Here is a 20,490-nt window from a genome sequence, read left to right as displayed (position 1 = left end):
TGTGGGCTAATCCAGTGATCTCTTATTATCAAAAATTCCAAATTATGCAATGAATTATTGTCTATGAGAACTTTTTTTTCTTTTTCTTTACTTTTTTGTTCTCTATATCTGCACTATAGGTGATTTCAACAAAATTTAAGACCAAAATAAGACCGGAATAATGGTTTGGTGGAGTATGTTTTGATATTTTCTGTTCTCTTTTTAAATTTTTGCTTTATATATGTATTAATTGTTGTACAAATACATTTTATTATATATTTTAAATCTACGGTGGTATTTATTAGATGGGATCTATTTGCGCTTGTTTTTGTTTTCTTCCATTATAGTTGCAGTTGATGCACAAAACTTCTATAAATAAGCAGCATTTTTTTCCCTAAGTATATTAATTGTTATTTTAATCAGTTTTGTATCTATACTATACAAGGTATAGTCTGTCATAGTCAGCGCCAGATTTTTCTGCCCATTTGGGTTTAGAATTGTAGAAATCTTATACACTATTTAGATTGTATTAATGTCTTTATATACATGAATTCTGTACCTTTAACGAGATCTCATACGCATGCATTATGTTAGCTTAATGCATGTAAACAGGTCTGACATGTCCCCATACCCACTACTGCACACAATGATGTAATGTGGCTTATTACACAGGACAATGTATGATGCTTAGCTGCTAACAATATTTTACAGGGATACTGATGCATGTGAGCACATTATGCGTGAGCATCTCTGCTCTAAAATTCCCAGCATGTTATTATATACTAACCATTTCATATATAGCACCTACATATTACGCTGCTCTTTCCAGCTAATCCTTAATCATTCACATGGGCCGTGTACTGTTTTGCATTTTAAATAATTCTCTTCAATAAATATCAACTTACAGAGCCCAGAGTGTAAGGGTAGAAGGTCATTATTATCACTAAGAGGCAGAATAGAGGCATGCTGGTCAATATTTTTTTTAAAAATGGGGACATTTCCAGGGACTAAAATGTAACACCAGGCCAGTCAGTGGGAATTAGGGACATCTGATAAATATGTAGAGATGAGACAGTATCCTTGTAGTTATTAGTGCTGTATCTACAGCATGTGGCTATCTGGTTTGCAAACCCCTTTCATTTTTCGGAACTCATAGATAGTCATACAGGTTTCATCAATGAAGGGGAAGCCGTTGCCTACTATTAACCTGGAGCCAATAAACAGAGGGCATTTTTCATCTGTTATGAAAACAGGGCAAGTTCATTTACAGTGACAATGACTCATCAGAGATAACACAACAGACAATTTACCTTATCTGGGCTAAAGGTTTTTTTATGAACCAATACAAATAAGTAAAAACAGTATCTGAAGCCTATACACTATGAGCTCATCTAAAATGACGATCTCCTGAAGCGACGGTAGCTGAAACAGAGAAGGTAAGTAAGAGCTTTAAGTTTTATTCAATAAACCAATTAGATTTGGGATAAACAACTGGTTTATACTTTTATACAGCAGCAGAATTATATCTTAGTCAAGACAAGGCAGTCAGAATAGGAGAAGACTTATATGGGGTAAATTAGGCTGGTGTTCAATCACGTAACATCATACAGTGCAGAGTGTGTTGGCACTAAACACATGGTGAGGGTAGGCGGGTGCTTAAATCCAATGAACGTTATCTAAAACGGTTTCTGTTGATTTAACACATAGATATAAAGTGATCCTTAAATCTTTACATCGTGTTGACATTATCAGTATCATATATCAATATATAGTATGAATTGATGGGAATGTATTTGCTAAAGCAAAGATGAGAGTTTGAGAGCAATTTATACTACAGTGTAGGGTTTATGTCTATTAGTGAATAATAACACGGTATGTAGATCACTAGTACTAGACCTTGGACCTGTGTGTCTATTTACAACTATCTATCTTATCAGGAAACACAAGAGAAAAGATAATTGTTCTGGCAGTACATTATCTGTAGTGGAAACAAGAGGTCTCACAACTTATATGTTTAAAAATTTGGTTATATAATCACTATAGATCCAAATACCAAATATAACGACTACCCCCCCTTCCAAACACATGCACAGCCACTTCCTACATCCATGTACCAAATTTACCGACACCCCCCCCCCCCCACCACATACACAGCCACTTTCTACATCCATGTACCAAATATAATGACACCGCCCCAACACATGCACAGCCACTTTCTACAATAGTAGCTTTTTTGGCTACACAATTTTTATCTATACTCTCTAAAGGAGGTCCAAAGTGTCAGTGGAAACAGTGTGACAGCATTCGGGAATATTGCCCGCACTGTATGAGCAGGGGCTGTCTGGGAAATTTTAGCCAGGGAAAGGGTCGAGACTTCATTCAGCAGGTTATTAGGAACATTTGAAAGGGAAAAAAATGCAAGTTGCCCAGTGACCCAGCCCAAGGTAGCCTGGGGTCACATGCCCCCCCATGTCCAGCCAGCCCCTGTTAATGGGGCAAAGGCGCCAGAGCCAGGTAATGGGTTGGCCGCATGGTAGCCTGGTCAAACACCAGCGACGAAAAGGGGCATGGGCAGGTTAGCCTGTCCTCTCTTTCACAGATGGAGACTAAACGGGGCAAGTCAGCAGCAGGCAAGCAAGAGGAGGCAGGGTGGCAATGGGATAGTGGGGCAGGGACATAAAAGAGGCACCAGTATCCTGTGGAGAGGTCACAGCAGCTGTTGCCATTATAGAGGGTCTGCATTCTTACCAAGCAGCCTCCCAGTGAGACAGAGGATCCCAAGCAAGAGGCTGAAAATCCTAAGGAGTCCAAAGAAGAGTGCAGTTTAATTGAGAACCAACAGGAAGGGCAGTGCTAGAGGTAACCTTGTCGTCACCAGGAACGGTCACATTAGATCAGTAATCAGAGCACATCAGCTCAGGAGAGGAGCCCAATAATAAGAGAAGAATATCACCGTGTCCATGCCAATCCCAGCGGGACCGCGGCAGCTCACAACTGCTCACCCAGCAGCACATCCAGCAGGGTGGATGGTACAGCAGCAATGGCCAAGGCCAGTGTGGTCAAAGAGAGGACATCTGTTGCCACTACCAGAGCAGAGAAGTGAGTGGCAACAGAAGCCGGCGACAACACAAATTAATAATAGTAATTTTCATAATATGAATGTGGGTGATCGTGGTAATGTGCATGTTTGTGTAGAGGACAGCTCAGTCTTAGATAATTTTACTGAATCGGATGGTGACTCAATGTAGAACAGCCTCGTGCAACAGACGGCCCGCCAAGCCTCCGCCTGCGGCCTCCCACTCGCCAAGCCTCCGCCTGCGGCCTCCCACTCGCCAAGCCTCCGCCTGCGGCCTCCCACTCGCCAAGCCTCCGCCTGCGGCCTCCCACTCGCCAAGCCTCCGCCTGCGGCCTCCCACTCGCCAAGCCTCCGCCTGCGGCCTCCCACTCGCCAAGCCTCCGCCTGCGGCCTCCCACTCGGTTGCTCCCGATCTTTTCAGAAAGGGGCAGTCGTCTTTCGCGTCACATGACCTCCTCTGCACATGGAGATCACGCAGCATACCCGGAGAAGGGAGTTCAGTGTGCTCTCCCTCATTCCTCAAATGTGGCCCTGCAACTCTTTCCCATTGACCCTAACGGATCTATAACTTCAGAGTGGTGTGAGCCACTAACAATCAGTCACTGTTATCAGGCTCCTTAGGCGATTTATTGAGAGGTGCCTGCATCATAACATTACATCCAGGGTGAATCACTTTCATGGTGAGCATAATGTCATATCCAATGCAAAGGACATGGAAAATCTATAGCGCAGTCTGGGATAGATGGAGGCTGCAACATCCTCAGAGGTTAAGGACTCCCTACTATTAGTGTTCCTGGACAAGATAACCATGTCTGGGCTTCCAAGGCCAGCGCCAGCATCATGCTGGCTGACATTGCATTTTTCTCAAGGCGGATGTAACTAAGGCATTCGTAGAACACATGAAAATGAGGGATTGAGTCAGAAACGAAGTCCAGACCCAGGGAACCAGTAAACGTGGAGAGACTGACAGAGTTATTGCTGATAGCACGCACAATTTGTAGGGTCAAACTGGAATCAACACTGTTTACCACTGTATTTATTATGGCGTTCAGCGACTTTCCAAGTCAGCGAGATGATAGTGTAGTCCAACAGGTCGCATGGGTCGGCTCTCTTACATAAGAACGTAGTGGTGTGATAACACTGTGCTGTGCAAGATTCACAGCTCTAGATGGATGAGATAGGTGAAGGGAGTTGGATGTAGATCTAGCGGTTTTCATGGTAGCTGTGCTGGACAGGTATTTGAGCTCAAGGACAAACGGGGAAGTCTTCCTGGTGCCTGGTGATGGATCCCTTTCACAAGGTTTCAGGTCACAGCAGTTTTTAAGAGATGCAGGCAAGCCTTGGGCTGGTACGAAGTGGAGTTCAGAACGGACTTGTCCAGGATAGGTGCAGCAATGTCAGAAGCTGGCAAAGGCTATTCTGTCAATGATATCAAGAGGGTGGGGGGACCGGCAGTCAAATACTTACAAATCTTAAGTCAGGCAGCACAGTGGCTAAGTAGTTAGAACAGCACTGGGGTCATTAGTTCGATTTTGACCAGGGCTTTATATGTGTGGAATTGCGTGGGTTTCCTCCAACACTCCAAAAAACATACTGGAAGGGTAAAATTAAATAATAAAGATGATGAATATCATCACCAACAGAAACTGTCTCCTCTCTGCCACCTAACCCTCTCTGCCCCTTAATTACACAGTTACAGCACATGTGCTCTAACACAGGGCTAGTTAAAACCCAGAAGCTAGGCTGCCAATGCTCAAAGAAAAAATAAAATTGCTGTTTTAGTCTGCATATGCCAACCTACAGGCATCATCATCATTTATTTATAAAGTGCCACTAATTCCGCAGCGCTGTACAGAGAACTCATTCAGTCCCTGCCCTATTGGAGCTTACAGTCTAAATTTCCTAACATACACACAGACAGACAGAGAATATGGTCAATTTGATAGCAGCCAATTAACCTATTAGTTTGTTTTTGGAGTGTGGGAGGAGACCCACGCAAATACGGGGAGAACATACAAACTCCACACAGATAAGGCCATGGTCAGGAATCAAATTCATGACCCCCAATGCTGTGAGGCAGAAGTGCTAACCACTTAGCCGCGGAGCTGCCCAGGCAGAGAGGTAGTTGCCAATAGTTTACTGTCCACAGGTCTGCACAAAGAGTCAAACAAAGGAGTAAGTCCTACATACTTACATAACTGTTTAAAGAGCTCTATTTTACTGCAGTTAATGCCCTTCCGGCCAACTAACAAACCATAGGTTCCCAGGCCCTTGACCCTCTGAACAGGATATGCATCCTATTTCTTCATGTCTCATAGACAGGATTTTAACAAGTTTACATTTTACCATGTAGCATCCAGAGCGGGTGAGTTTCTGGGGGCCTTGGTTAGTTTCAGGAGGAGTTCTGTGTCTTCTTTAGTGTAACTTTTTTTTATCTTCATACTTATGCCATGTTCTTGCATTATTCAACAGTCAGGCCTGCAGAACGCATATGAACCAATAAAATGCAGCTTGCTTATTACATGTCCATATTTGCTAACAATGCTTTGATGCTGAGCCGATGCGTCTAAACATGTCACGCCAGACCTTGGAACGCCTCAATGAAGTTGTTTACGGACTATGATTATTATATTCTATTTTGCATTTAAAATACTCATCTTCAATAATTAATAAAAGACAGAAATAAGAATAAATGGTGAGAGCTGCCCCAATCTTCAGAAAATGAGGAACGGGATATTGCATTTGGGTAATAATTCCAGGGACTTTACAACCTGGGACTTTCACTGCATGTGTCCAAATTTGCATTGCTGGCATGGTAACCCTATATATGAAATAGGCAACATTGCAATCAGTCCAGTTGCACATGACATGTTTGCACAGTACCCTGGTCCCTGCTGCATGCAGATCAGTGTATGTACTGTCCCTTTATTTTAACCCTTGTGGCTGATGAATAATGCAGAGGAGGCTGGAGGTGAAAAGGAGGAAGCCGGTGTCTTATCAGCTGCAGCCCTCCTCCTCCTCCTCCCATAACTGGCAGAAACCTGTTCTACCCGGACTGTGCAGCAAGCTGGAGCGCGGCCCCGCACTGCCCGCTCCCGGGGGCGCGCTTTAACCCTTGCAGCGTTCATGCTAGGGGTTAATGGCAATGGCGCTGGAGGAAAGCACTAGAAGGTCCTTCTTATAATAAAGCGATGCATAAAATAACAGGTGTCACTAGTGAAGTCAGATGTGCCATATAGAATGCATGATTCTGCAGCAATAACTGTACCCTCATCATGCAGAATAAGGCCATACAAACATAGGGAGTGATCACATCACGCCCTGTTCCAAGAAGCTTACAGTCGAGAGGAGCAATAATCATATGGTGTCTCAGGCATGTAATAGTGTGATTAGAGGAGCTTACAGTCTACCAGTATAATGCTCAGTTTATGCACCAAGAAGCCTACGGGCTATTGCATTAGCGATCATTCTGCATCAGGAATGTTGCATTATTTCTAAATAAAAACTTTCTTGGGACAAGGTGTAATCATTACACCACCAGACTAAGCTCCCAGGGAAGGGATGAATTTACTGATCATGGTATACAGGACAGAGTATAACAACATATATTACTGTTAGCATCATGCAGCCCGGTCTCCTGCAGTAATAAGGTACGGGTGCAGTACCACCGAGGCCCAGCAGGTGTCGGCTCACCTCACATGCCCTGCATTACACTGTGCCCACAGTGCCCCGCTAGTCCCAGGAGCTTACAATCTAGCGCCGGAGTGCTGAAACCACGACAAGGCTGCCTCCAGAAACAAATGCATCCTGCCTCTGCCATGGCCCTCGCCGGAGTGCCCACTCCTTACCAAGCCACTACAGCCTCACCCTCCAGCACGGCCAAAGCGCTCTCCTTTGCACCTGGCACCGGCCACCTGTGCCCCGCAGCACCTCAAGGGTTAAAGGTTTCCCCAACGAAAGTAACTGACAGAGCCGCCGGCAGCTGCAGGGTTAAATGACAGGGAGGCGCGGCCCCGGCACACTCATGCGCGCTCCCGCCCAGACCGGCTAAAGCCGGTATATATATAAAGTCAGAGTGCTGCTGGCTGCTGATCGGAGAGCTGCCATGGGGCCCCTGAGAACCATGCTGCCAGGCTGACCAGCAGCACCACCAACACTGCCACCCCGGGGGGGCACAGTGAGTATGCATGCCCTGGAGGAGTGGGGTACAGGCTTTATCAATGCCCAAATCTCTGCCCACTGGTGTTTTGCACCCTATACTGCAATCTATATACAAGACCTCGATTGCTGCATGGACAGGGACAGGTGCCTTATTGCTTTATCTTATACAACGCGGGAGATTTGAAAAGCAAAATGCACCTTCTCCCACCTATGTTATCAGTATAGAGGGAGCACTGCTGGGAGACCCTGGGCTGGGACACAACATTTCCACCGGGTGGGGAAGGGGCTTGCTAACTTAGACAGAAGACATTGCTTAAAGTTTCTATCAACTTGTATTTCAGGTTTTATAGATATCACTTCTTTTATTTTTATTTAGTTTTTTGTTTTTTTTTTGCTATGTGCATTGTGGCAGAAAATGTTGGATCTATATAAATAAATGATTGGTGTGTGATACATTATTTCTATTGCTGATAACCGACAGTGCAGTGTCCTTGGCTGTTGTAGCCAATACTAACAGTGGAAGGGTAATGGGGATATAAATCTATATACTGTCCCATATATACTGCAGTGTGCTGGCAAAGCCAAGAGAGATGATGTAACCGGGCTGTTTACACAACACTTTTTTGCTTTTCCTGGAAGAGAACACCAACCTTGACCTGGTGTGCACTGTGGGTGTTGCACCTTACCTCTCTCCTAGCCAGAACACAAACCCGCCATTGTCATGTATGAGGCACTGCGTCTCAGTGGAGTAAAACATGGATATTGGAAAAGGCTGCCACCACCTTCCTATCGTCCTGATCCAGTTACATGTTTACGTATATAAAGTGTCCATGTTGTTACTTTGTGTCTGTGCTGTCTAAATATTTCTCTTGTAGCTTTCAATAATCTAAAAAAAATGTCCTATGGGTCATCTTGTCAAAAGTGCTGGATCTCACCCAGGGGATGGCTAATTACTGTCAAATCCTCATTGGGGTGTTAAATGGACAGATGCAGTAGCTCAGCGCTCAGGCCAAGCAGATGATAATTAGTGCACTTGGCTGATGATCACAGTCAGACTGTGGTCATTTTTCCAGCCCTGTTCTATATCTAATCAGGCATTGATTATGACTGATGGCGGTTCCAGATCAGCCATCCAAATCACTGCGTATCTCCAGGAAAGTATGTTTCTCTAGACACTGTTCCTGTGTGTGGCACATGGAGCCTGTGAACTTTTACTGCTGCCCCGACATCACTTTTTCTAGGTCATTATGGATTTATACTTTCCTTCTCTTCCTGAAAAGCCAGGATCTATAATTTACTCACTCATCATTCGCGTCTCCTTCTGGCAGAGGCGAGGGGATTAGTGCAAGATGTAAAATGATCTTTATGAGTAAATGTAGGAGTATGGAAAGGTGACCAAGCTTGTTCGTGTCCCATGTACAGCGATGGGATAGCAGGAAAAGGGTCGGGAACATGCAGCAAACTCCTTGCGGTTGGTGATTAAAGTGTTAATGGCTGAGGAGTGGTCATCCAGGGACTGGATTACCAATTTTTTAATTCAGAAGTGTAGTAATATGTGATTCCATGCAGGATGCCGCAGAGATCAGAGAGAAAACACACAATCATTCTCCTTGCGCACTGCAGAAATTCCCAGCTTGCACGTTACAGGCAGACTGATCACATAACGGGATACTCCAACACGGAGACGCCACACATCTCCAGTGTTATAAAACTGAGTGTTTGACAGCAGCCGCTCAGCATGCCCTGTCCGAATTCAATTTAAAGCCACGGTCCCCGTCAGAACTTTGACCCTGTTTTACGACCACTTTGCCTTTCTTTTTGCAGAACAGTTAGTTTCCCTCTTCCAGCTACTAAGACACTGACTTGCCATAACACAGACATTTGGTGACCTTTATAATGACAAAGATGCAGACCATGCCCAGAGAAAACAGCTACCCAGACCAAGTAAAATTAGTCAGATCACAAACTAGTCCAATGACAGTCATGATGCCTAGACATTTACATCCGGTGCCTAGTTTACTGGGGTAATTCATCTGTAGTTCTCAGCGAGAGCTTCTGTACTACTTAAAATAGATTCACCATCATCATTTATTTATATAGTGCCAACATATTCCGTAGTCCTTTACAATTGGGGACAAACATAGTAAACTAATAAACAAACTGGGTAAAACAGACAGAGGTGAGAAGGCCCTGCTTGCAAGCTTACAATCTATGGGTACTTAAAATAGATTCAGCAATCTCCTAGATTTGGCTGGTGGCTCCTAAACTATATTATGTAGGAACCCAGGAAAATGGCAATAATGCCATAAGATTTGTGTTGCATACGCTTCATAAAGAAGTTGTGTCTTTGGGAGCCACGGCTCCTAGAGTGTGTTATTACAGATAGCTGTGACAGTAATGTGAACAGACTTCTAAAGATAGATCATATAGCGTCTCAACAAGGTCTCGCTGTTCTGCAGCAATTGTTTTTGGCAGGGAACTACATGTCTGCAACATGCAAAGGTTTCGGCTAAATGTTCATACAAATCAACTGTGACACTCAAACTTCCTGTAGATAGCGGACTGTTCGGTTCCATCTCTTGCTTCGTAATAAAACCGAGGGAATAGCTCATAGCGCTTCACTAATGAATTCAGTGCTGTGACCTTGGTCTTGGTGTAGTGTTCTTGGATCTACCTCTTTGCTGGCTCCTCATTTATCAAACTGCCTCTTAGTCATCATTTCCCACCTTGCTAGGGAGAAGAACTATAGTACTCCTGTGTTTAGTAGTACCACTGTCCTTCAGAACATTCAACAACTGTATAGTTCCTGGTGCTTACTGGCCGATTGATGTAACCCTCTGTGACCAATATAGAGCGACCTGTTAAGTTGTACCATTTATCTGTTCTCCTGGGGTTAGGCCGGATATACAGAAGATGCTAAAATATGTTACTTCCACTTTATAATTAGAAGATAATTGTAAAAAGGAATGTTTAATTTAGAAGCAAATCAGATTTTGGTACATGTCGGAATTCTATTTATAACTCGAGGAAATTGTGTAACACATAAAAAAAACCTGGGTCCAGCCCGGCAATAAAGTATTCAAGTGTAGTACACAAGACCACAGTATCGTAAAAAAGTACATCCCTTACTAGTCCGTTTACATATTAAGACAGAACTAACCATTGTACACAGTCCTCACCAAGTCCTAAAGTTAAATAAATCTAATCTCATGTGACAAGTAACCATATTTTGCCATGAAATACAACAAAAAATAAACAGGCGTAAAAGACATGTGTGAAAAAGATAATGTCTGACAACTGCGTAGGTGTGCTTTTGCAAAAGTGTTTGGCAATGGCAGGGTCCTCACAATTCTTAGAAAATGGTGGGGGGGGGGTATTTATTAATAACAGGATAAATATATCATAGTGGCAAGTCTGTCAGCATATAGCCTCTATTTTATTCAAAGGTCACTGCTTGGTGAAGCTACAGATATTCTACTACAAACTGACCACTAGGGGTGCTGTTCAATGGCAGCCTATGGATGATAATGCCCTTTAAGCATAGTTTCAGAGTGGTATTATGTCACATAGTAGTTGTGCATGTGAAGACTGTTAGTGTTTGTGTGTCTGGGCTCAGGAATGTGGCTATTTATGAAGTATGTAGCCTTTTTAGGCTTCTTTAATTTGTTAATAGTATTTACAGGGGATTACATCTAACTCAATATACCGCCTTGTTTCCTGTTCCTAGGCAGATGAAGATGAGACGCATGGAGAAGTGCGCCGGTGCCAACGTCTATACCAAAGTGCCTGACGGAGGCTGGGGATGGGCGGTGGCAGTAGCATTTTTCTTCGTGGAGGTGTTCACGTACGGAGTCATCAAGTCCTTTGGGGTGTTCTTCAAGGATCTCATGGTCTACTTTGATGAGAGTAACAGCAGGATATCATGGATCCTCTCTATCTGTGTCTTTGTACTTACATTCACAGGTAAGTCCCGTCATGCTGTTATAGAGCTGTTCTCTGCTCGGAGTGAGTGAGGAAATGAAGATGTCTTGGACAAGCCGTCTAGATTTCACAATTTCCGCAATCAAAGAAAAACAATTGTTTTATTTAACCCAAGATAGGGCGCATCCAACGTTTCCAGGTTTATATTAACTACTAATGGAACATCCTTGGTCTGTAGATATAGTCTACGATCAGAGAGATCTTTAGCAATGTTCTATCTTTCCCACATGAGGCGCTGTTCTATTAAATCTCTGGCTGCTAATGAGAACTGAGGCGCTCATGTGCTGTCCAAGTGAAATGAAGCATTATTAATAAATAGGAAATCCTTTCCTCTTAGATTATATTTTACTTCAAATACACATCTTTGTATTAATGTCCCTTGCTTTTCTGAACACACCTTGCAATTACAATGCCATTAGTTAGTAAGAATACGCTTAATGAAGTAAGGTGCTGATAATAGAATGGACGGTGGTCTATAGAGAAGATAATTGTGATTCACTTCCTACAATGAGATTAATGAGTGTTCCAAGTTTCTTTTTAATGCATATGTTTAAATGCAATAAATTAGGCACCAACAACCAATAAGATTTTAAGTCTCCCCTGTTTAACCCAGCTCCCCTCTCTACGGTTCTGAGCAACCGCTTCGGACATCGGCCGGTGGTCATGGTTGGGGGTTTCCTCATCAGCCTAGGAATGATCATGGCTTCTTTTGCACGCAACGTTGTGGAGATGTACGTCACCATCGGGGTGGTGTCTGGTAAGTGTCACAGTGTTGAGGACTTGTTTTAATTCCCTGGCAGAACTTTACATATTGAACTTCAGTTTATCCCAGTGGGTTAATAGTTTATGGGCTTTCAAACATTGGAGATACATACTAGTAAAAGGCACATTTTGTTTTTTGTTGCAGGCCTTGGATTCTGTCTCAGCTTCCTTCCCACCGTCACCATTTTGTCGCAGTACTTTGACAAACGCCGTTCACTAGTCACCGCCATTGCTTCCACCGGAGAATGTTTCGCTGTTTTTGCCTTTGCACCAGGTACAGTCCGTCCTATGTTTTATAACAAGGGCAGAGTGCTCAACAATAGAACAAGCTTGTATGTGCCACATTCGGAATAATTCTGTCTGTGCATCACACAATAGATATTTATGGAAAACGTGCTGTTCCTCTATATCACCTCCAAGTATTACACTGCTCAAACCCAGCTACTTCTTAATGCCATCCGGCTGGCAAACTTGTCAGTGGAGAACACTGCTGTGACAAGCAATTAATCTGCATCAAGGTGGATTAATTTCTAATGCACTGAGTCACACATACAAACAAGAGTTTGTTTTTTTGCTGTAATCAGAAATCTGCAATGTTTGAAACTGTTTACTGTTAGTTTGAACATGTGCCTATGAGAAATTATATGTGCAGTCATTAAGTACGAAGTACATTTGTATGTAAAAGTGAAGGTGTCTGTGCAAACGTTTAGGCATCCTTCCAATTGGTTCATCGATACATCATTTTCTAAAGCCTCAAAATTTGATTGATTCTTTAGGCTTTAAATTAAACCAGGTGTAGACAATTTCAGACCTGAATAAAATACTCTGACCCTTCTAACCTCTTGGGATGCCGTCTACTGTAAACAACCGTGGCCTATACTAGGCAGCAGATTGAGGACTTCAAAATAAAGATAACAAGCTTCCACCTTGGGATTTCCACTGTTACAAACCTCAATATCATACCAGAAAAATCAAATGGGACTGCTCGTAACCTGGTCACCTGACACTGGAGCACTGGTCCCCAATAGTGTGGCTTACACAAAAATGATCTGAAGAGTTGTCCTATATGACAACATCTGAAGTATGCAACAACTACACTTAATTAAGTCAGAAACTTATTGGAACAAAGTGCTTTGTGCTGATGAAACAAATATTTAACTTTTTGGCCCACAAGAGATTCATTTGAGAAAAACACAGGTATTTGAAGAAAGGAACAGCAGTTACACATGGAGGTGGGTGTTTTGTGGTTGCGTGGCACCCATTGACACGGGAATTATTGTCCATGTGGAAGGAAAAATGGGTTCAACTAAACATCAACATATCCTAAAAGTTAATGTGTCCCACAAACAGTAAACCCCCCCCCCCCCCCCCCCCAAAAGAACAGAAGTTAGTAACTTCAGCAAGACAACCCAAAACATACCTCAAAGTTGACCATGAATTACCTGAATGAAAGCCAAAAATTTTGGATGACCTTCACTATCACCAGACTTTAATATTAATGAAAACCTTTGAAAGATGCAATATGTGATTTCTGCTAAGTACTGACAGACAGGGTGCCCAAACTTTTGCACATGCCACATTAAAATAAAAAATTATATTGGGCAAATAAATAGTATTTGTTCAGAAATATCATGGTTAATTTTGTACCCTACATATGTTATCTACTTTTCCCTTAAAGATTTAGTGAAACATACAGTAGGACCAGGTTGCCTGAACTTTTGCATATAACTAACTACGAGGAAATATCTTTCAGTGAGAATTTATTACACTTCCTGCAATACAAAATGACAACCTGTGGACGGGGGTGTTGCTTCCCCACATATCGCAATCCACATCTAATTTGCACATTTGTTTATGATCTGGTGTAGAGACTTATTATTGATGTCGCTAAACACTTGTCAAGCTGAGCTCATTAACATTTTTGTGTTCCCATCTCAGCCATCACTGCATTAAATGACCAAGTCGGGTGGAGATATTGTCTACTGACCGTGGGGGCTCTGCAGTTGAACATTGTAGTTTGCGGCGCCTTACTCCGACCAATTGTCATCAAGCCCCAGGAAGAAGCCAAAGAACCTTCAAAGCCAGAAAACCTGGAGACAACCTACATGCTTGAAAATGAACAGACCCTCACGTCCTTAGACTCCATAGACTCTGGAGTGGAAGTATCTACCTCACCTAAGAATGTTCCTGTTAATGTGAAACTTGACAAGCGCACAGAAGTGGTAATAGACAAAAAGGAGAAGGTGGAATTAGACAAGAGGAAAATACCACCTCTTCTAGATTTTTCAGTATTGAGAAATTCCAGTTTTATATGCTATGCACTTTTTGGCCTCTTTGCCACACTGGGGTTCTTTGCCCCGTCGCTGTACATCATCCCCCTCAGTCTGAGCCTAGGTATAGAGAAGGACAAGTCTGCATACATGTTGTCCGCTATGGCCATCGCAGAGGTCTTCGGCAGGATTGGTGCCGGTTGGATCCTCAACAAGAAGCCCATTCGCAAGATCTACATAGAACTTGTCTTCGTTAGTCTCTTGTGCCTGGCTTTGATAGCTTTCCCCTTTGCTCACAACTTTTGGGGGCTCATGGTATGTAGCGTGTTCTTTGGATGCATGTTGGGAACGGTGACCGGTACTCATATTCCACTGCTGGCTGAAGACGACATTGTTGGAATCGAGAAGATGTCATCCGGGGTTGGTGTCTATGTATTCATTCAGAGCATCGCAGGGCTGGCTGGACCACCACTTGGAGGTAATAACATTGTTGTGTTTTATAGAGAGCGAAACTATTTGGTTTATAATCTCCATGACCGTTTCTGGGCACATAGCTCACACCATGTATAGAAGTCCTATGTTTGCGGCAGTGGCTGAGCAAGCAGAAAGTATGCAAACTGCTTACTAACTCCACAAGATACCTCTTGATCTTATGATACTGCTCTAAAAACATAGCCTGACTATGGCACTTGTAATGCAAAGAAATGTGAGCAAGCATGTAAAACACGATAAATGAAGTTACCCAAAGTATTTATCATATCAAAACTATGCTTTATAAGCAAATAGGTGACAACATCAAGGGCCTCATTCAAGTTAGGCGAAAAATCCAGCTAGGAGGTACAACTTTGCACCTTGGCAAAACACGTTGCAATCCACGTGTGGATCAACTCCAAATTGCTGTGTAAACTATAGCCTCCTGGTATTAATGTGCTACATGCAAAACTGTCGTACTTCCCCCTAGCATTGCAACATGGTTTGTCCAAGTGCCAATGTTCATTCTTTATTTGCTTTGCATCCAACTCTAAATGGGGCAGTCTATGTGGAATATTATACAATATACAGGTGCTTCCAATAGGTTTTTTTTTTCCCACAATATACACTAAGCTTTCAATTTGCTATACAATTGTACTGTATCAGTCTTTTAACAGACAACATAACAGGCTTATTAGAAGCACAGAATGATTTTATTTTTGTAATGGATCAAGTTTCTGGGATGTTTAGTGATACATTTTATTGATAAATCCCAGGTAGAACACTTATGGCAAGCCAACTGGATAGAACAGACTTCCTCTGTGGAAACACCGGTGTTTATCCCACACAATAACATTCCATTGCATCCGCTGGATAACCTTTCCAGCATATATTGTAGTGACCATTTTTGTAGATTCCCCATGCAACGTCCCCTCATTCACCATAGGTCTTCAAGCATGTTTTTGTGGATCTAGTCAAAGGGGTCAAATGTGAACAGATCAAGTATATTGATCCATTGATTATTCCACCTGTGCTCATGGGAGAATATTCAGAAATCCTAATAATACCGCTTTCATACTGCCGCCCCGGCAATATCCCCGGTTTTTCAAGCCGGGTTTTTGCCGGGGCTCGGAGCGTCCCAGCTCAGAAACGCCATTCATACTGCACCTCGGACCCGGGAATTTCCCGGGTTGACCCCATTCATACTGCACAAGTCTGTGCCCTGGCAATTTGTGGGAGTCATCACCAGAGCAGTTTTCATTAGCTGAAAAATGGTGATGTCATTGAAAGGTAGACAATTGGATTAATAGAATAGACAATAGAATTGGCAGACAGCCAATCAGCTTGTTTTCTGTGCAACCCGGGGTTGCACCATTCATAGTGCAGGCAACCTGGGTCCGACCCGGGAATTACCCCTCGATAAATCCCAGGTTGAAGACCCGGGTTTTTAGACCCAGGATTTTTGACTTGTACCATTCATACTGCACCAAGACCCGGGTCGTTTGAGCTCGCCCCAGCAAAAACCCGGGATTTTGGTGCAGTATGAATGGGGTATAACCTGATTCGGCCTGATATCAAGTTAAAAAAAAAACAAAACGCATGTGCTAGTTACAAGAACGGTGAGTAAACCGCACGTCCACTACTGTCCTTTTAAAAATGACACTGCAAAGCCAAATCCTTTGTGACCTTACTGAACTGCAGGAATCACATGGGCAACAAACGATTTGTAAAAACTCTACGCAGTCTCCCTCACATCCACCACCTTTCCTACTCTAATTCCTAAATCTCATACTTGTGACACTTTGGTGTGTAGATTGTTCCTTCGAATCGCCATAGACGCAGCACATGAAAGTGTTAATGTCAACCTTTTTTTTGTTTTTCTGCCCTCTCTTCTGTAAAGATAACTCTCGTTAAAATGCACGTGCTGGGAATTAATACAAACGATTCCCGGCAATTGGCACTTTTAGACAGTGTTCTATACCCTTCTGTTACAGCAGACAGAACCATGGTCATGTATTTGCTGCAAAGTTTGGTGACCTAACGACTGGAATTCCATTATGTAAGAGTGCAGCTCAGACTGCTGGGTCTGCAAGCTCTAAATCGACCACTAAGCAGTTGTAATAGTTCCTGGCAGATTTACTGCAAAGCTGTGATGAGCTGGACAGTGTTTCCACTTTCAGACTCCAGATTTCCTGGTCTTGACCTGTTTCTTTTCCTGAAAACACTACAGGGAAAACTAAGTGGAAACACCGGAGTTGGAGAACATTTAGGAGCCCCCAGTTTGGCAAAGAGTGCCAAGTTGCTTTTGGTTACCGGACAATGTGCGTCACTATACAACTACACAAAAAAAAAATTGCATGGTTGCACAATTGACAAAATTGTTGGCTCCTAATTGGTAACAACTAGCCTGATTCATTGTGTAGCAGAAATGTTGTAGACCTTCAATTTCTGATCATCCAATGATTGACGTTGTTATGGAACAGACACATCTTTCATAATCCTCATATATTTATATAGCGCCACTAATTCTGCAGCGCTGTACAGAGAACTCGCTCACACCAGTCCCTGCCCCAATGGAGCTTACAGTCTAAATTCCTTAACATACAGAGAGAGACACAAGTCAATTTTATAGCAGCCAATTAAACTACTAGTATGTTGTTATAGTATATTAGTGACTTTAATCTCCTTGGAGCATGATATTGGTTAGTTTTGCATCACCTTGAAATTAGTATACTTCATTTTTAATTCCTGATGTAGAGCTGGTGCTGGCTAGCTCTTCATCTGTTCCCTACTCCAATTTGCGTTCAATGGGGACTCCTAGGTCCAGGGTACCTGGTGTCCTTGAGGGTGCCCCATTCCGCTCTTTGCATGTAGCGGGGCCCAGTGTCTTCCCCGTTCCGCTCTTTGCAGGTAGCGGGCCCGGCGTCGTCCCAGTCTTAAATGCATAACAAGCACATTTTTCTGTTACAGTGCAGCTTCCTCAGTGGGTGAACAGTATTGTACTAGGGTTTGTGCTTTCCTTTATATACCCTCTTGCTCCTAAACCAATTTTGGTGCCTTTTTTTTGTTTGTTTGTTATCAAACACACATTTTGGACTTTTCCCATAGGTTTAAAACCTGTTCTCGTAGACACCTCCTGTTATTTTTGAGTCCTTGTGCAGTCATGTCATTTCCGTTTGTTTACATACGATGGAGAAAGAGAATCTCCATTTAGTGCTTATAAATGCCTCCTGGTCTTGTGATGTGATCTTTGTAGTGGATGCTGGCATTACTTCCTGTTTTGTCACAGTTTGTTTATATCCTGCTTGGTAAAAGAGACTGCCCTTGTGTACACGTACAGCTTGGTGTCTGTGCTAGATTTGGCAGTAAATTATTTTGCATCACTTAACGTTCTTGTTCCCTTAACTGGTATCCTAGTACAAACTACACAAGTCTATCGCTGTATTTAGTTATTGTAAAAGCTGGTGACCGTGTCACTCACGTCTGCAGGTAAAACACTGGAATTAACAACTCTGCCATTAGCGGAGACTCCTCACCTTTCATCACCATTTATTTATATAGCACCACTGATTCCGCAGCGCTGTACAGAGAACTCACCTCAGTCCCTGCCCCATTGGAGCTTACAGTCTAAATTCCCTAACACAAACAGAGAGACAGAGAGAGACTAGGGTCAATTTTGATAGCGGCCAATTAACCTACTAGTATGTTTTTTGGAGTGCGGGAGGCAACTGGATAACCCGGAGGAAACCCACACAAACATGGGGGGAGAACATAGAAACTCCACACAGATAAGGCCATGGTCGGGAATTGAACTCATGATTTGTACGTTGGGCAGGGATTACCATGGCCTGAAGGAAAGTAGATAGATGGATATTCTTATTGTGACCGTCAGTGGACTGACTGCCCATCATAGAACAGAAACTTTAAGACATTTTACCCACAAGGCAGCTTGTGGTTTTTATACTATCCACCAATATCCGGTCAAACTGCTAATTTAATCAGACGGCACAACGCAGCGGAATGCCGGAGATAACACTTGGGATCTCAAGGACACAACAGAGAGAAGAGCTCTCTTCTCATATCAATTTTCCTCAGATATGACTGTATGAATGTGTTTATTTAGATCTCTGAAAAGTGTTGCCAAGTTTTCTTTTTGTAGTTTTGTTCCACCTCTCTGGCTAGACAAGGCTGTGCTTTTAAAATCCTAATTTCATGAACTCAGGACGGAGTTGCTGAAAAATATTAATTCAACAACATCTTTGAGACCAACAAAAAAAAAAAAGTAATTAGATTTCATGCTCTGTGGAGATGGAGTGCAGTATTCTCCATAGAACGCAACATAACCGCCAAAAAACTGGTTTAGGATGAAGGGAATTAAATATGTCATAAGAAAAGCGCCAAAATGGTTTTAATTGCAAGTGCCAATTGTCTTTTGAGTACAGACAAGGTTAATGAACACTTGAGAGTGCACTTTTAGTAAATTAGCATTGATCTATGTTTTGTTGATCACTTTCATCTATAAGTGAAAGAGCGAACATGTCCTATAGCCCAGAGCGTCCAATCGCATCAGCCCAAACTAGTGTGGTATCACTGAATTAGTTGATTATAATGTTCTTTTGTGCAAGCAAAGGTGGAGGGGTTGTAAAAAGGGAGCACCTTTATAGACGTGTCAAATCCGCCTTGCACCATTCAGTAAACTCACAGAAAGGATTCTCGGGCATAACGTGTCACAGCACCACATATAACTAGCGTGTGTAAAGTTTTTGACATGAGGGGTACATAAAACAGTGCTGACTCTCTTTACTTCCCTTGCAGGAGTGCTGGTAGACTGGACTCAGAATTACGGCTCCGCTTTCTACTCGTGCGCTGTTGGGATGGCCCTGGGGGCTCTGTGTCTGGCCCTCGTGAGGCCGTCCAAGACAGGACTTTGCAGGAAGAAGGCCGCCCATCTATGCCAAGAAACGCAGGAAATGCCAGTCGATTTTCTGGAAATGGACATGGGCAAAGGTGATGGACTGAGCAAAAGTTGCCAAAGCCTCAATGGGACACCGTCGCATGCAACCCAATAAATTTGACCCCCTCCCCTCACAATTCCAGCTAGGACATCTCTCACACAGCAAACCGGATCGTCGCATACACAAAAAGGGAATGTAAAACTATCAATGTGAATTCCGATTCTGGACCTGATGGGAGAGGGGGGAGGAGTCCATTATTCCACTTGCATTCATACAAGGGTATTAATTCTCAAAGACTGCATGCAAGGTAATTAAGTTATCTTACAAGTTGTCCTCAGCGCTTAGTCTTTATCAGCTGAGTACAGACCATGGTTATCAATATTTCACACTACCAAATTGCAAAGCCTACAGGGTAATGAACACAACGTTTTACATCCAACATATTGCTGCAACTGTCTCTAATCACTGAATTGATTGCCTACGTTTATTTTTATTTTTTTTGTTTAACGCAAACCAAATATTTATTAAATTATTTTAGCAGAAGCTGCTGTCAACTGGTTAGGGTTTTGCTAGACAGGAAAAAACCATTTAAGCAGGGTTGTACATTTCTGTAGGAACAGTGAAATGCAATTCCTATAGTGCCTCAGGACTCTTTTCTATTAGTATTTAAATACAAACCCAAGTTACAAGGGTGGATGAATGCTGTTTTGACAATGTATACCTTGAAATAAAACCTTTTGTGATGCACAAAGAAAATGTGTTTGGGGGGTTAAATGCAGACGGTGGACAACTCAAACATACTTTGACATTTTGCAATGAATTTATCCCTAATGAC

At 42.8% G+C, this 20,490-nt stretch overlaps 2 protein-coding genes across 7 annotated transcripts in view; one reads left to right on the top strand and one right to left on the bottom strand.

Moving 5' to 3' along the window:
* Positions 1-20,490, bottom strand: part of ARSG (arylsulfatase G) — a 46,976-nt gene that overhangs the window by 23,207 nt on the left and 3,279 nt on the right. The window contains exon 1 of one of the 5 annotated variants that reach the window (XM_075177961.1): positions 6,904-7,035. The exons of 3 other annotated variants lie outside the window; for them this stretch is intronic. The gene's annotated coding sequence lies outside the window, so the exon portion shown is untranslated. Of the gene's footprint in view, positions 1-6,748; positions 6,771-6,903; positions 7,036-20,490 lie in introns of those variants that run through there. One more of the 5 variants, XM_075177960.1, reaches the window with a different exon arrangement.
* Positions 1,397-20,411, top strand: SLC16A6 (solute carrier family 16 member 6). Of its 2 annotated transcripts, none has more exons than XM_075177958.1 (6): positions 1,397-1,415; positions 10,944-11,179; positions 11,811-11,954; positions 12,105-12,233; positions 13,898-14,707; positions 19,516-20,411. In XM_075177958.1, the coding sequence occupies exons 2-6, from the start codon at positions 10,948-10,950 to the stop codon at positions 19,767-19,769; spliced, it is 1,569 nt and encodes a 522-aa protein (XP_075034059.1). In that variant the 5' UTR covers positions 1,397-1,415; positions 10,944-10,947; the 3' UTR covers positions 19,770-20,411. The 2 variants fall into 2 exon arrangements, with proteins under 2 accessions (XP_075034059.1, XP_075034058.1); XM_075177957.1 differs by lacking the exon at positions 1,397-1,415 and adding an exon at positions 7,124-7,232.

The sequence above is a fragment of the Mixophyes fleayi genome, chromosome 6 (genome assembly GCF_038048845.1).
Source record: "Mixophyes fleayi isolate aMixFle1 chromosome 6, aMixFle1.hap1, whole genome shotgun sequence".
In the NCBI taxonomy this organism is placed as follows: Eukaryota; Metazoa; Chordata; class Amphibia; order Anura; family Limnodynastidae; genus Mixophyes; species Mixophyes fleayi.
The sequence above is the reverse complement of the archived record's forward strand: the minus strand, read 5'-3'. Positions and strand labels throughout refer to the sequence as shown.